This window comes from Lepidochelys olivacea, assembly GCF_965140295.1.
Source record: "Lepidochelys olivacea isolate rLepOli2 genome assembly, chromosome: 1".
Taxonomy (NCBI): Eukaryota; Metazoa; Chordata; order Testudines; family Cheloniidae; genus Lepidochelys; species Lepidochelys olivacea.
In genome coordinates this window covers 322,895,619-322,913,561 of record NC_140411.1, presented here as the reverse complement: position 1 = coordinate 322,913,561, position 17,943 = coordinate 322,895,619, and the positions used below count along the sequence as shown (strand labels likewise).

Below are 17,943 nucleotides of genomic sequence, written 5' to 3'. Positions count from 1 at the left end.
GACACAGTCCCTTTGTTTCTCTCCCTCCTCCCAGCTTTTGAAAGTATCTCGTCTCCTCATTGGTCATTTTGGTCAGGTGCCAGCGAGGTTACCTTTAGCTTCTTAACCCTTTACAGGTAAGAGGATTTTTCCTCTGGCCAGGAGGGATTTTAAAGGGGTTTACCCTTCCCTTTATATTTATGACATCAACGCTGAAGAAGTGTCATGTGTGGCAGTTCAGAAATGTGTGTGAAAAAATGGGGAAAGATGGGGGGAGGGATAGCTCAGTGGTTTGAGCAATTGGCCTGCTAAACCGAGGGTAGTGAGTTCAATCCTTGAGGGGGCCATTTAAGGATCTGGGGCAAAAATTGGGGATTGGTCCTGCTTTGAGCAGGGGGTAGGACTAGATGACCTCCTGAGGTCCCTTCCAATCCTGATGTTCTGTGATTCTATGGGAGCAGTTTAAAATGTTTTTTTCTACAAGTTATTAAAGATTTCACTAGTTAAAAAAAAAGTACTTAACAAAACCATAGTTCAGTTCAGAAAAGTACATAGAAAAATTGCCTTCTGCTAAGTTTGGAAATTGAATTCAACAATTCAGTTGTGCAATAGAGGGATTTTAGTCTTGCTTCAACTGCAAATCTCAACACAACTCTGTTATACCAATAAAAATAAAAAGCAGCAGGATCTTATTAAAGGGGAAAAGGCAAAATGCCACATTTATTGTGAATACAGAAAGAATCATAGTAAGCAGTTATAGGTATAACATTCCATTCAATTTCATATTTATTCACACGTTCATTCTAACAGACACACACAGGTTCTGCAAGGTTGTTATCATAGTTACCAGCCTTAGAGTTGCTCATGCCAACCCACTGGCCGGGTGGGCTGGACATGAGGAGGGAGCAGGGCCTTGTCAGATGCTCATCTGCCGCTCTTGGAAGTTGGTTTGCAGAATCAGACCCCAAAGTTCTCACTTTCTAGAGTCCATTTTTATAGGAATTTCTTCTTATGCCAGTCTATGGGAATTGCTTCATCATGCTGTTGCTGAATCAATCAGCAGATGGCACGTTCCTGACGGCTCCGTGCTGCCAGATGTTATCTTGTTCTTTGGTTCTCCCATCCTTGAGGCTGTTGTGTGGATTCCAGTCTGTCCTCCAGGGGTCCTCTGGTTATTTCCACTTGCCACCTTCTTCAGCTGATGTACACTGGATTCTTAGGCTGGCACCTCCCTGATCATTTAGTTATTATCCACACCAAGCATCCATCCACATACATCCTCTATCTCTAATTTAATCACAATTGTTAACAAAGCGAGATGAATACAACAAAAGGGTGGGGAGTCTCTGGGTACTGTTTTTGTTGTTACAGAGTATTGCTTTGAGTCTCTCTCTCTGTGTTGTTGTTACAAAGAATTGCTTTGAGAACAGACTCTGTCTTAGAATGTACTAACACAATTAGCAGCTTGCACGTTTCACACAGAAAGGGAGAGAAACAGTACCAAAAACCAAGAGACCTCTTAATTAGTAATACCCTGGAATTTAAACTATGGGGAATCAAACTCATTTGTGATTTTAATTCAGAACTTCTTTAATATGATCCAACATATGTAGTCACTACTGACACTCCATAATGATGTGCAATATTACTGTGGAAACAGCTTTTGAATTCCCTGACTTTTACTTGCTTAATTTCTCAATCTTAGTTTTTTATTGCTAGTTTTTGCAACATAAGTCATTAAAGGACTAGGGATAATAGAATACACTTTACACTTATGTAGAGTCCTTCCTCCACAATATCACAGATAACTTTTTTAAAAAAAGTCTATTATAAGACAAAGAGAAGGTAATTTCTATAGCATTGTCCGAATAGAGGCAAGTATTGGGGAACTTAGGCCTGGTCTTCACTGGGGGTGGGGATCAATCTAAGATATGCAACTTCAGCTACGAGAATAGCATAGCTGAAGTCGACGTATCTTAGATCGACTTAGAATCACTTACTTCGCGTCCTTGCGGTGCGGGATCGACGGCCACTGCTCCCCCGTCGACTCCGCTTCCACCTCTTGCAGTGGTGGAGTTCCAGAGTCAATGGCAGAGCAATCGGGGATCGATTTGTCGTTTCTACGCTAGACGAGATAAATGGATCCCCAATAGATCGATCACTACCCGCTGATCCGGCGGGTAGTGTAGACATAGCCTAAGGATAGCTGCAGATAGATGAGCCAGCACCAGTGAGAGAATTACACTCCACCGTATTCCTTTACAATTGGAGAAATGAAGTAGGTGGGTAAGAGGTCAGAGAGATAGTGGAGAACAAATTAACAATTTTGATAACCAAGACTGCTGTTTTGAATTGGATGCTGAGATGGGTGGGGTAAATGATCATTATCGACACCTTGACATGTAATTAGTAGGGGATCGTGAAGAATGAAAAAGGGAAAAGTTACAGAAGCATAATATATATAGAAGTTAGGATGTCCAGTGCAGTACTCCATAGGAAAGGTTTACAGTGATCAGATAAATGGCTTAGAAAAGGACTTGAAAGGAGGTGTTTGTTAAAGGAACAAATGGGGGTGGTTAAGGACTCCTATGATTGGTATGGCAGGGAGCCAACCCCCATTCTTATAGCCCACCTTAACTCTCCTACGAGGTGGAGTGGATGGTAAGGTCCCGGCAGTGGATTTGCTGGAGGGACCTGGATAGAAAAAGAGGGGGAGCTGATAAAAGCCCCCCCTCCCCTGGGTAATTACGGAATAAACATAGGGTTACCTTCACTGTACGCTTTTATCTGACGGGTAGTCCCAGACATGTCAAATATCCCCTGTTGTTCTTTTGGTATAGCCAGACAATATATAGGTATACAATATATATTATTACAATATATACAATACCTTATGTCTAATACTGGAACAAGAATTAACTGCTTTTTTTTGTAGTTACACATCTGTAGTTTGGGTGTATTAAAACATTCCTAAATTTGCTTGAAGACTAAATTGTGCCATGTTACCTTAATAATGACTGCATCCCTAAGGAATAAACTAGACATTTTCCATTTATTGAAATGGATAGATTTTGAGTTCAAAACTATCTGTACTAAAGTTGTTGTTTTGGTTTTAATTATTGAACTGAATGCCATACAGAATTTGACTTTCTCTGATAAACTTGAAAGGGACTTTGTTGTAAGTTAAAAAGAGAACTAACATCTTTTTCTTGGGTGCAAGTTGAAAGCATTCTTCACACAAGCAGAAATGCAATAAAACCAACCCAAAGAGATTTTTAAAATTGAGACCGTTTATGTTAAAAATATCTGTTCTTCTTTGTGGTGCTGTTGGTTGTTACTTGCCTTTCATCTCTAAAGAATTGAGTTAAAGCTTCAGTCCGTAAAAGCACATACAAATAGGAAACTACGAAGAGACTACCACGCTCTCCCACGGTTTCACATTTCAGCATATTTTGAAATCTGTGCTTTAGAGAAACTAATGTTTGGAGTAGCAGAGAAGTTTAGATCAGGATGGAGTGCCAGTGCCGAATATGTTCATGGAAGTAGTTTACCTAGTACCGGCCTGTAGTTAACTTGACTCAGTGCAGCACTATTAATTTCCTTAATGTTCCTGAGTATTAATTAACTCACTTAAAAAAAACCTCACCGGTCCCACACCTCCCCCAAATTCCTTTGTGGATGTCGTCCTTTCATTACTGGTATGCAGCCCTGCTAGTAAAATAAATATAAACTAATACTTAACATTCATACTGTTATAGCACTGATTGGAACTTCAGTGTTGTCCATACTCCTTAAATATGTTACTTTTTGAGTCAATGTGTGATTTTTTTTATTTTTTTTTTGTCTCTAATGCAGGAATTTTTCGTTGTTACAGAAATTTAAGCCTCACATACAGGTTTACTGTCTATATATCAGTTGTGCTGTTAATACAGATAATTGTTTTGTTCACCTTTATTTGTAGTAATGGTCCATGTCCCATCATACAGCTAGTTGAACAAACTAATGTACTCATTCATTTGAAATTTTTTTTTACTACTGTTTGTTAAAGGGAAAAGCAAATAAAAATCGACCAATTAATATAATTCTTGACATTTCTTCTTCAAGAATTGCCTTGGCAGTTCCTCATATTTGGGAATAGATATGACAAGGGTGTCTCTGCCTAGAAAGTAGAACCATGCCCCTTGGATCTGAATATTTGGCCTTTGCATATTTAAGAGACCCTGGATCAAATTATAACTTGGTTTCCTTAGTTCTGATCTGCACTTACGTTGGTTAGGGGTGAGGATTTTTTTTTATACTGACCTAGCTATGTTGCTATAAGTCCTAGTAGAGATCCAGTTATACCAGCAAACAAGTCCTTTTGCTGGTTTAGATTATTTTGTTCAGGAAACTGATATAAATTATACTGGCAAAAAAGTTATTTTCCTGATGTAAACTGTATCTGCACTAGGAGGGTTTGCTAACATAGCTAAGATGGCAAACCTTTTTGAGTGTAAATAAATCCTATGTTTAAGGTTGGAGTAACAATAATGCACAGCCTCATGCTATGGAAGTGGTTTTAGAAATACTTGAATTACAGTTTTCTAGCCACTGTGGAGGTTGGTCACATGAACTGTTAATGTAACATATCTTCGTTAATAGTAGTTTTCTAGCAAAGCTGGCTTTCATCTTGTTTTACTCCTATTTCCCCCAGTATGGCTGCAACCTAACCCTTTCATTTTGCCCACTGCTGCCTTCTCTCATACCTTTGTTTTTCCTTAATTATATAATCTATAATCCTCTTTTGTCTTTCTCCATTTTTCAGTAGACTGTCTTTAAAATTATGAAAAAATACTTGAATGTTTAACTTCTTACGCTGGACTCTTGGTTCCTAAGTATTGCCTTAATCAGAAGGTGTTGGCAAGAAGGTGTTGGCAAGTCGATTTTAAATTTTGATGTATTCATGACATATACAGAGTAAAAGTGGCAGAAAAAGAAGTTAGAAAATTCAAGGATTCTGTCTACCACATTAAAAATACAATCTATAAACTGAGATTTCTTATTCATGTGGCTCCTATTCATTCTTATTCATTCCTATTCATTGGTCCATTTAACATTAGAAACTATTATACTAAGTGAGAAAATGTTTGCTAGAATTCAAGGAAAAACATTAATTGTAATGTATGCATTTTGTACGTAAACACTAAAAACACAATTTGAAAACGAAATGAGAGCATTTGAGATTATACAAATTATTTATATTTACATTGGTTTTCAGAGGGAGTTGCCTTGGAGTTAAAAGGTTCTAGATTTAAATCCTATATCTGGATTTTACTTTCTTTGCAATGTTGCCACTTTGTATAATACTTCACTGTTAGAGGTACAATTCTTCAGATGAAATGCTAACCAGAAAACTTTTTGTTGCTTGTCTCTGGTGGCTTTTCACTGGGAAGTTTGAGTATGTGGCTCTATTCCAAAATGTTAAGGGATTATCCTTGTGTTCTGGCCAACATTTGCTCACTTAGTATAATAGTTTCTAATGTTAAATGGACTAATGGATGGCTGTGTCTATTTGCAGACACAGTTACCAAACTACCAGTGTCTAATTTATCACTTTACAAAGCACTTTGGAGTTCCTTGAAAATGAAAGGTTCTGTACAGAACTATATTTTAATTTGATAATCTGCTTTAAAGAGCAGGATGGTTTTAAATCTTCTCTCATCCAACTACAGTGGATTAAACCTTGAATTTCGGATCTCATCCCACCATAGTTTCTTGGGGGAGGATCCTATCCTGAGGGACGGTACAGAAGACAGAACTTCATGCTCTATAACCAGTGTGTGCTTACTGGGGAGGGGAGGTACCTAAGGAACCAGCACATACTCCCATCTGTTCATAAAATTATTTGTCATTTTCTCTGGCCTTCGCTGGAGGTTCCACTTTTCCCTCTTCTGATGCTCGGACAGGTTTCCCTTCAGTTTTCTCTGTGTTGCATTCTCCAATGCTTAACTCTCTCTGCAGTGCTCTTGGTGGCGTGCCTGCCACAGCACTTGCCTTTTGGCTTTGGTGTCTGTAATATCCATTGTTGAAGCACCGTAGAGAGCTCGCATGGCCCTTTAGCTCCCTTTCTGGTGCCTTTTAATGGTCTTCTAACAGTCTTCTGCCTCAGATTCAGAGAAAACAGACTTCCTATCATATCCTTGTTCTGTCTTCCTCCTTTATGGACATTACTTTTCTCCTGGGAAAATGCATTTTCCCACTCTCCTTGCTTCTCAGTATGGTATTAGGAGAACCTTGATCCTTGTGTTAACACTTGGGATGTGTTTTCCAGCTTGTGTTGAAGGGAATACATTCTTGAGAATCTGACTCTCATGGCAATCACTGGATAGAAGGAATGGGATAATTTTCATGAGTGGAAGCTCATATTACACCCAACTTTTCATTAATGGTATCTTTTCCATGCAGATTGACTTATTTGCAAACTGATTGGTTCTGTGAGAATGCAGTCTGGTCTTTAAAATCATTGGCAAAGTGAGGCACACCAGATTCTGGAACTTCATGAGAGTTCTCAGACTTTTCAGTCCTAATAACCTCCTTTGCAACACTTCTGCTGCTGCCCAAAGTACCGAGGAAGGGCAGTGAAGACCTGACAGTTGTGATTTTGCTGATTTGATGGTGACCCTGCCACTCTTGGTTTTCAGACCGAATATGCCTAGCAGTGCCCTGTGGATACTTCCCAGGTTCCTTTACTTTCATTCTCAGGGGCTTGTACTCTGCAGTCACATTCATCTCAGATTGGCTATGGGGGTCTTGAAGCTGCATTCTCACTGAGCATGACCAGGCTGGTAAGCTTTTTCATGAGCTTACGAAATGTCATTTGTCTAGAGCACCCTTCAGTTCAGAGGCAGTGAGGACTTATTTCCCCATAATGTCATACAGAGTTATCAGAATACCTTGATAACTACATAAAAGAATAAATGGACACCAATCGGACATCAGGAATGGTAACATACAAAAGCCAGTAGGAGAACACTTCAATCTTCCTGGACATTCTATAACAGATTTAAAACTAGCTATACTTGAACAAAAAAACTGCAGAAACAGACTTCAAAGTGAAACTGCAGAACTAAAATTCATTTGCAACTTTAACACCATTAATTTGGGCTTGAATAGGGACTGGGAGTGGCTGGCTCATTAAAAAAGCAGCTTTGCCCCTCCTGGAATTGACACCACCTCATCAACTATTGGGAGTGGACTACATCCACCGTGATCGAATTGGCCCTGTCAACACTGGTTCTCCACTTGTGAGGTAACTCCCTTCTCTTCATGTGTCAGTATATAATGCTTGCATCTGTAATTTTCACTCCATGCATCTGAAGAAGTGCTTTTTTACCCATGAAAGCTTATACCCAAATAAATCTGTTAGTCTTTAAGGTGCCACCGGACTCCTTTTTATTTTTTTCAGAATACCCTGGTTTCTTTTCAGATCATGTACATCTTTCATCTTTGACTAAAGACTTATAAGGAGAGGAACATTTCAGTTTATACACAGTTTCTTGAGGTTTCCCTAGGCCTTTCCTCTCTCAGGAAACCTTTTTGGCTTTAAGATTTTGGTAGTAGCATACAAGGTAAACCCACTTCCTGGGAAGAAGAAAAGGAGTACTTGTGGCACCTTAGAGACTAACCAATTTATTTGAGCATGAGCTTTCGTGAGCTTCATCGGATGCATACCGTGGAAACTGCAGCAGACTTTATATACACACAGAGAACATGAAACAATACCTCCTCCCACTCCACTGTCCTGCTGGTAATAGCTTATCTAAAGTGATCATCATGCACTGTTGTCAGTCCTTACAATTTTTCTATCTGCTTTTCTGTCTTTCTAATATAAGGATTCTTATAAATTTCTGCATTCAATCTCTGAGTTTTGCCTTTAGCTAAAATAGCCACAGGCTAACCTTAGAAGGATGAACACCATGTCTATTTGGCTTCTGCGGGTGAAGTGAGGCTGCCCTCACAAAGGGGGGCACCATCTCCCATTACACAGTCCATAGAACTTCCCCAACATAATTCCTACAGTGTATCCTTTAGAAAAATCTCCAAGCTTGATTTAAAAATTGCGAGTGACGAGGAATCCGCCAGGTAAATTGTTCCAATTGCTAATTACCGTTGAAAATGTACACCTTATTTTGTTTGAATTTGTGTAGCTTCATCTTTCTGCCATTGGATTGTGTTATACCTTAGAGCCCATTATCAAATGTTTGTTCCCCAGGTTGGTACTTTTAGATTGTCATCAAGTCACCTCTTAACCTTCTCTTGGTTAAACTAAGTAGGTTGAGCTCTTTGAGCCTATTACTATAAAGCATGTTTTTTAATCCTTTATTTGTTCTCATGGCTCTTCTTTGAACCTTCTTCAGTTTATCTACATACTTGATTTGTGGACCCCAGAACTGGACACTATATTCCAGGAGTAGTCATGCTAGTGCTAAATACAGAGGTAAAATAACCTCTCTACTGTTACTCAGGAATCCCCTTTTCATACTACAATGATAGCTTTAGCCCTTTTGGCCCAGTGTCACACTAGGAGCTCATGTTTAGTTAATTATCCAGCATGGCCCCAAATATTTTTTTTTTCAAAGTCACTGCTTCCCAAGATAGAGTGCTCCATCTTGCAAGTAGGTTCTACATTCTTTGTTCCTCGACATGTACAATTATGCTTAGCCATATTAAAACATGTATTGTTTTCTTGTGCCCAGTTTACCAAGTGATCCAGATCACTCTGAATCAGTGATCTGTCGTCTTCTTTATTTACTCCTCTAATTTTTGTATTATTGGAAAACTTTATCAGTGATAATTTTATGTTTTCTTCCAGGTCATTGATAAAATGTGAGATAGCATAGGGCCAAGAAGCAATGCGTACAGGACTCCACTAGAAACACATCTGCTTGGCAATCATTCCCTGTTTACAGTTACATTTTGAGAACTATCTGTTAGCTAATTTTTAATCCATTTAGTGTGTGCCATGTTAAATTTACATTATTTTAGTTTTTTAGTCAAAACATACGGGACTAAATTAAATGCCTTGCAGAACTCTAAATGTCTTACATCAGCACTGTTACCTTTATGAATTAAACTTGTAATATCATCCAAAAAAAAAAGGCAAGTTAGTTTGACAGGATCTATTTTCCATAAACACATGTTGATTTGGATTAATTACATTACCCGTCTTTAATTCTTCATTAATTGAATCCCATATCAACTGCGGATCAATGTCGGACTGACAGGCCTATAGTTACTTAGGTCTTCCCAATTACTAGTGAAATGGAAAGTATGTTCTCGTATGATATGGCTACACCTCTTTTTTTCCCCACATACCATACAGAAATATTTATTGAACACTTTCTGAATTATTATTGATATTTCTCCAATTTCCATTTAGCAATGGACCAATACCAATGATAGGATTATTTTTATTTCTAATATACTTTTTAAAAAAAACAACCCTTCCTTCTCATTGTCTTTAACTATGCTGGTCATAGATTTCTCTTTGTGTCTCTTTGCTTCCCTTATACATTCCCTACAATTCCTGGCTTCTGATTTATATTAATTAATATAAATTTTCCCTTTATTCCATGTATTATGTATTACATTTTTAATCACTGTCTTCACTTCCTCTCTAAAGCAGGTTGGTTTTATTAACCAATATGCCCTTCTTCCACAATTGTGGGATTGTGGCTTTTTGGCCATCCAGTAGACAAAGATGGATGCCATCTCCTGCTATTTCCACTGAGACTAAAACCAGGCTGCCCCGAGGGAAGCTGGGAGTCAGGCATGGGGAAAAGAGAATGCAGGTGTGCTAGGAATGGGTACTGTGAGAGTATCCGAGAATGGCAATATATTAGGGAACAGGGCAAGTAACTTTGAGGAATGTGGAGAGCAGGAGGCTTGCTGTGGGTATGCAAAGAAATGGGAGGGGGGCGCAGGGAGGAGGCAGATTGAAGAGCCTACGAGTAAATCTGGGGGAAGTGGGTTGCAGACAGGATGCAGGGAAATGTTGGAGGCCAGATGCAGTGTAACGTGTGTCAGAGGGAGAATAAGAAGGGAAAAGGAGGGCTATATGAGAGGCATTTTTAGTCAGATTATTTTTTTAACCCAGGCTCATGATTTTTTGGGTCTGACTTTTATGATTTTTTTTTTTTTAACAGCACTATCACTGTTTGCTACATCTTCTGTCTGGTCCTTTATCCCTTGTCATAGGATGGGAGAAGAGAGAGATGTATGACAAGGGAAAATTACCGGTTATCTGTTCGGTGTAGTCCTCTCTTCTTCCATCCAATCCTACCCTATGCTGGATAATGTGCTGGTACTGTTTTGTTATTTTTCTTCCTATTTTGCATACTAATTTTTATCTGGAAATGTCTCTAATTAATGGATGGGTGTAATCTGCGGGGTGAGAGTGGGACTTCACAAATCTGTACCTCGCTTTCCAGTTGGTGGCACCATATTGGTGTTGGGACCTCAGTTCACTGTTTTAGGGTGGGCAACAAACTACAGCACCTGTAAGTAATTTTCCCTTGTGAACTTTTGAATTTGCTTTTTCAAATTAGATTTTAGTATTTGTAAAATTGAGGACTAGTACAGGCTATAATCCAACATATTTTAAATGGTACTATGTAAACTTTCCAGCACACCTCTGCCAGTATAGCTGATCTGTAATATCCATTTTAGTCCAGTTCTTGATTTCTGCTGATCAGAGGCTACTAATCATGCTAATTTGTCAGATTGTTTTTTTGGTAGTTGGGGAAAATGCACATTGGTGAACAGCTTCATATAATGTCTTGGGGGGGAATCCAAATCTCATTGAGGTTGGTAGAAAGAATCCCATTTACATCCATGGAATTTGGATCAGGCCCTTATTGAGTCTGCTCAAAATGAAACTCAGGTTACCAGAAAAAATTCATTTAGTTACTGCATATTGTGTTTCTCCAGTTCACTATTATCCATAAATTAGTACACTTTGTTTCCATATTCTGATGTTTTCTATTCTAACTTATATAACGATTGTTAAACACAAACAAAGCTTTAATATTTTTGTTCAGTTTTAGGACATTATAGATTTTAAAAAATCTAAATGACACTTTCTAAATTTTTATAAACCCCGTAAATATAATTGAAGAAATTAATATGTATGCATCAAAATTGTATTTAAAAAAAATAAGTACTGTTAAATGTTCTACACTGCATTAATGCAAAGTTAAGGTTACCCAGCTGAAATCAAGATAGGAATGGAAAGATTAGCATTCCAACAGCAAGGATGGTTTTATTAGCATGATTTTGGGATGGCTACACAGCTCACCAATGGCATGTCGCCAATGAGTTATGCCAAAATATCTTTTACACTATATCAACTCATTAGATATTTTGTGTGTGCCACATTTTATAGGAAAACAATTTTTAAAATGTTTGCATTCTTTTAAAAAAATTGTGTTGGTACTGGGGTTTCTTTTATTCTCTCTCCATGTTTAAAATCATGCCATAGTAGCATGAGTCCTGCTGCATAGTGGCTGCGAGAGGAAGAATGCTACAAAATATTTAGGTATTCTACAATGTATTCAAGTAACTTTTCTCTTCAAAATATTGACAGGCGTAGTGTGGAGGGGAGAGTTTCATCTCCTCTTCTGAAGTATAACCAAAGTGTGGTATTCCCTGTCTATAGACTTTCAAGCTATTCACTCTCAATACATCAGAACTCACATCTGTACAACTACAATAATTTGCATGACCATTTGCCATTGTTTCAGATCAGGCATTTGCACATAAAAATATTCAGTCTGTCTGCACAATTGTGGAATTTGCATGTTGCACTTGGGTTCACAATTTTACCTGTGACCAGGTCTGCTAACAGGAATTCTGGGCCCCAGGGCCAGGGCTGTCCCTATGGAGGTGCGGAACCCGGGGCGGAAGTGACAAATCCATCACTTCCAGGGCCGACTGTGCTGGCCAAGGTTGCCGGCCCACGGGGCCCCCAAAGCGTGGGGCCCAGAGCGGTTGCCCTGATTGCCGTATCCTACGGACAGCTCTTCCAAGGGCAGAACAGTCAGTGGGCTCCCTAGAAAGGTCCTCTTGACATTTGGGCAGTGCTGCGCCTGCACTGTCTGATGCACAGTGAGCTGCCGGCTGCGCTGCTGGGCGCGCGCTTCCTGCACAGCCAGGGCTTCCATATTCCCTCCTAGCTGCCATCGCCACTGCCAGTACTGCCCTGTGAGCCTAGGAGCCCTGCAGCCCACCAGGGCAATTTAAAAGGGCCTGCGGCCCTTTTGTTATCTGCTCAGAGGTTTAGAATCTTAACATAAATTCCAGTGGGGATGGATTAGCGATTGAAGTACAAGTGAGGCAGTCAAAAATGAAAGGTAAGCCACTGGACATGGAGATCACCACTACATCTATGGAATGTGATTAATTACTGATTATTAATAATAAATATATAGAAACAGAACTTTCATTTTTTTAAATGCCATTGTCCTCATCTGAAAAGTTTATATTTTATATCAAACAAAAATATGTGGATTTAAATAAGCAAATGAAAAGTCTTCATAATTTTTGCCATTATGTATTATTTATATGATCTTTTCCTCCTTAGGATAACTACACCTTTGCACAGCCAGGGATTCAAAAGAAAGTGAAAATGCTGGAAGAACTTGTTAGCCGGATCGATGGTAAGTCTTAAAAGCTAACCTAGACTCTAAATGGTGCTTCACTGAAAGTCTTTAGTTAAAAGCTTTGCGAGTAGTCTAGCCAATATCAGTGCAGTTATCTACCATGAGAGTGTAACACAGCCTTTCTTAGGCGAGGTGTCATACTCAATCAACTTGTGGCATAGTGGCCTTTGCAAGATCACTGTTGTGTATCGTTTAAAGGAAAGCCACTAGAGCATGAGCCACTTTCATTACTTTTTATTAAGGCAATGTAATCAAAATTCAATGGCAATCTCTTTGCAGCAGAGTAATGGCCACATACAAAAGGCAGCCAGCATTTATTTCACATTAAGCTCAGTGATTGTTGTAATTCAGCAGAGTCACAGTGGTTGTTTATGGTTGTCCTTCGGCACTATGTTTTGTTCCTTTGTGGATCGTTTTGCTATCAAGAATGCCTGAATAATTTCTCTGTGGAATCCAATTAATTACTAACTCTGGAAATAACATCTTTAATATTGTAGATAAATTACAGTAAGTTGCAGGGATAATTTTAGATTATGCTTTCATGTTTTAGCAGGGAACTTTGAAATATTTTCTACCTTCATCCTTAAAATAATTCCCTTCATGAAATGCTGACTGTCGTATTGGTATAGCAGAGTTTAATTAAATGAAATGCAAGAGATAATGCCTTGCCCATTCTAAACATATTCTCCTGGTAGTTTGTTAAATTAATGAACAGAGCATTAACAAAGTGATGCCAAGCAGAACTAAGCATATATTTGTGACAGTACCTTGTCAATGATGAGAGAGAAAAATAAATGTTATTTCTTAAATAGCTTAATATTGAATAATCTTTTTGAAAAGATGAATTCTTTTTTCATTATACATATTGTAAGCTTTTCTTGCACCAGTGTTAAACTTGTTTGCACATATTTACATTCTGACTTCTTGACATATCTCTGTGTACCTTATTAGTGTCATAACAAATGAGAAAATGAGGGAATGAAAACCAGTCTTAAAGATAAATTGTTTAGGAGACTGAAAATGTATAGCCTATTCAATATATGTATGTAATAAATTTTGTGTAATATACCAAGTTATTTTATCAAAATGTTAGTGGATTTAGGTGGGAATTTCAGTTTGTTCTTCAAGTAATTGTCCATATATATTCCACTTCTCATGCATGTGTGCTCCATGCTTGTGAAATTGAAATCTTTTGAATGCCAGTGTCAACTGGAGCCATGCCTGCATCCTGCATACCCTACAGTGCTCCGTAGCCAATGGCATAAAGGTTGGGGTTGGCTCAGCTGCCTTTCAGTTTTTTCTTACTGCCCATGGTACTTCTTTGGCAGGTCCCATATCTCTGCACGATGCAACTGGCTTTTATTTATCTAGTGCTGTAGGTATAATTTGTAGTATAGTTAGATTAATATAGTTTTTAAGCTTTTTGGTATGCAATAAAAAGGAAGAAATCTTTTAAATAGGAGGTGCTCTAGCCACAGCCACCCCTGGACCTGGGAGAGTCAAAATCTCCCAGATTTAAGTCCTGTCCCTTTTGCAAGACAGCTGTTCTTATTAATGATGGACACTTGAAGTGCTGCTTCTGCCCAGGCGGAGCACATACACCACTTGAATGCTCAAAGGGGGAATCACTCCTAAAAACTTTTCTTCACGGCGCGGTCCATGAAGGCATCCTCCCAGCCGATTTGAGAAGATGACTTCCAAACGGTCACTAATTGCTTTGGTATTCTTAGGTCCACCCCCAGCTCCTGACTTCAGTCCTCCTCAAGAAAGTCCCATTCATTCACTGTGGAATTGGCAAGAGCTTCCCAACCCTCCTTGACGGTGTTCCGAGGAGACCGAGAGAAAACAAAATGGGTCACAGGGTGATAGGAGAGACTGATATCCCCAGTCTACTTTGTGCTGGTGAGGAGGTAGTTAAATGCAGAGATTGGGTTACCAGATGGTGTTGGTGCCATTTCATGAGCTGGAGCTGGTGAATGCCTCAGCTAGTACCAAAGTACTCACACTGAAACACTTGGCATGGTCATCCAAGCTCCGGCACCAAAGTACTCAGAACTGAAGCACCTGGCACTGACATCTGCAGCATATACCATACTGCCCATTAATGTGCAGGGTATACCTGTGGAACTGACCATCTCTGTTCTGATGAGATTCACGGTATTGAGTGACTTGAAAGTAACTGTCCTCACAAGGTTGTTGTTGCTGACCACCATTAAAAAAAGCCCCGTTGACATCTGTTTTCGCTACATCAGTTCCTGCACAGAATATTCTAGACCCTTGTAGACTTTCCAAGAGAGTGGCTCCATGTATGGAAGAGAGATTTCTCTTCAGCATCTGAGCAAAATGGAGAGATGTTTCCCACATACTTACTGCACTCACCTCACTATGAGCCAAGCTGCTCTGACAGGGAGTTAGATGACACAGGATGAGATACTGAGAACCTAGCGATGAGACCCTTCTTGGCATTCTCCGGGGCCTACTACATTCCTATCTGATATAATTGTGGTGGTTCCAGGCCCCTTGGGGGATGCAACTCAATAGAAAGACTTCATTGGTTGTTCCTGCCTCTAAAGCCAGGTTCCCCTCACCTCTTAGACCACCTCATGAAAGGCAACTGGTCCACCATACTCTTTAGGATCAGAACCAGGATTTACAGCAAGAAAGTCTGCTAGAGACACATGTCCACCCTATCACATTAGTGATATTGTCATCTGTACCTGATAAGGCTCTTACTCCAATTGTGTCAACCCAGCCAGATGACTACCAGATCTTGCGGGAGCTCCTCTAGTGCAGTTCCTTCAGTTCCTGGTAGGTCGCCAATGTGAATAAATGAAATCTTGCTGGATCCAGGAAGGGACCTATGGCAAACCCCAGCGTCAGCGATACCTACTTTGAAGATGAGTAGACGCTACCAAGTCCCCTTGAAGGGGTTTGTACATTTCTATAATCACCCGACACTTGAATCCATAGTGGTTGCAGTTGCCCACAAGTGGTCTAAACAGGGACCACCCAAAATGACCCCACTGGATAAAAACCCCAAAGGACTTGACCTCTTGATATAAGGCTTATCCCTCAACCAGTTTACAAATGTGGTTTTTGAACTACCAAGTTCCTGGCTAAATACAATTTCCTTAACAGGGACTGAGCATCCCAACAAGCAGCATTAGGTGGCGTCTACCCAGGCAAATTAATTAAAGATGTGAAGTCAATTTGCATAAATTAAAGCATGTTAAACCCTCATGTGAATGCTGATTTATGCAAAAAAATTGAAATTTCACTATTTGGACAGTGCAGAAGTATCTGTTATCTTACGAGATCCCAATAGCAATGATTCTAGATTAAATTTCTAATCCTAAAGCATTTGGGGCTCTGAATTGTCTCCATATGAGTCCATTTGGCAGCTTTTCCTGCTCTTCCTTCCATAGAGGGTCTCAGTCTTTTCACCCATTAGTTGGTAAGTTCCTCAAAGATCCTTTTTGTGTGTTTCCATCAATCAAAGACACTTAACAATCCATTGAAATCCCAAGAGGGTGATCAGCATTAATGAGACTTCTCTTTGAACCTGTGGCAACCTATTCGTATCACCTGTCTGTGAAGACTACCTTCTTAGGTGCTACCATCTCATCCAGAAGAATAGGAGAGATGTAAGCCCACTGAAGGACCGTCATATACAGTGTACCAGAATGACAAGATAACCTTAAGACTTCGCTTGAAGTTCTTACGTAGTGTCAGATTTTCACCTAAATCAAGTGATTCACCCAGCAGTTAAGTTCCCTAAATGTGATGCTAGTCTACAAGAAACTAGGCTCCACAATTTAGATGTACCGAGAACTCTCTTCCACCATTTGGAAATTCACCATGATTGTTCCTGGCCTTTTCTGATGGGATGAACGGTGAGCCTGTCTCCACATGTTATCTAAATGGGTTTTGGACTGCATTAGACTGCAGTATAATGTAGCACATTTGGACCTACCTACACAGAGCAGAGTTTGTTCCACCGGAACTCAAGCAGCTTCTGCAACTTCAGTAAGAGGCATTCTAATCTCAGAGATTTGTAGAGCAGCTATCTGGATTTCAGTTCACACCTTTACACATCACTACTCAGTGATTGCTCAAGATCTGATGCTCCCTTGGCAAAGCTTTCTTGCAGTCCTTGTTTCAGTAGACGCAGAACACCCACCTCTTGGACACGAGTCCACTTCTTGTGAAGTACCAGAAATGTAAGACAAGTGGACAATCACGCTTGAGAAGAAAGAACAGTTCCTTATTCTACAGTAACTGCGGTTCTTCAAGTTCTGATGTCCCCAGTTATACTATGATCTGCCCTCCTTCCCCATACTACAGAGTACAGTATCACCTGGATTCTGTATTGGTGAAAGAACTGAAAGTTGATTGCAGCTCCCCGACCCTTATGCCCTTATCTACATGGAGCTGGAGGACACAGGCACAGACACGGACCCTACAGACACTTCTGTTCAAAAGAATCGGAGCTTGTGTGCATGTGCATCAGAAATGGAATTTAGGTGGATGTGGATAACATCTTGAAGAACCGATGTTACCAGATTTGCCCGTTACTTTGGGGTACGCTCATTTATTAGGGTTACTCTTCTGGGGCGGGGGGACAGATTCTGTAATTCTATCCATGTACTGCTTGTCACTTGCGTTTTCATACGGAGCTGTACCTATCCCTTCTGCAAGTTTCCTCCCAATGGAGCTATTGCGCAGGAGCTCTAGGTTCCCCAGGGCTGGGTTCCTCCAGCCCCAGAATCAGATGAACACCACACATTAACAGAGCGCACCTGAGCGGACCAGGTCAATCAGCACTCCCAAGGTGGCTCCTTATATGTCCCTGGACTCAGCAGGCTGGGTCGAACAGCACTTCCAAGCTGCCACCCTCATATGCCCCTAGACTCAGCAGGCTGGGTTGTGCAGTATTTCCAAGCTGCCACCCTTCTATGTTCAGCATGTCCCTGTCCCCACTTTCACATTACAATTGTGCTGGTAGTAACCCACTTGATGACCAAACCCCACAGGCTTTTTGTGCGCTACAGAGACCTTGAGGTTAGGTAAGAGAAGCATTGCTGCAGAGCAAATGGGGTAGCCAAGGAGCGGGGGGAGAGAAACAGTTGCAATATTAAATGTATCTTAAATAGGATTTCAAAAGTCAGGTTTAGAAAACTATAACTGATCACACAAGTCAGGGTTAGAAAGCTATACCTAGAGTAGGAAAAAAAAAAAAAGAGAGAGTTAGGTTCTTACCACTCTG

The 17,943-nt window shown here is 40.0% G+C and overlaps 1 protein-coding gene across 3 annotated transcripts in view; it reads left to right on the top strand.

Moving 5' to 3' along the window:
- TBC1D22A (TBC1 domain family member 22A) overlaps window positions 1-17,943 on the top strand; it is a 438,694-nt gene that overhangs the window by 199,548 nt on the left and 221,203 nt on the right. For all 3 annotated transcript variants that reach the window (XM_084629309.1, XM_084629310.1, XM_084629311.1), the window contains one exon: window positions 12,599-12,674. In XM_084629309.1, coding sequence (XP_084485435.1) covers window positions 12,599-12,674 — 76 coding nt within the window. The remainder of the gene's footprint in view (window positions 1-12,598; window positions 12,675-17,943) is intronic.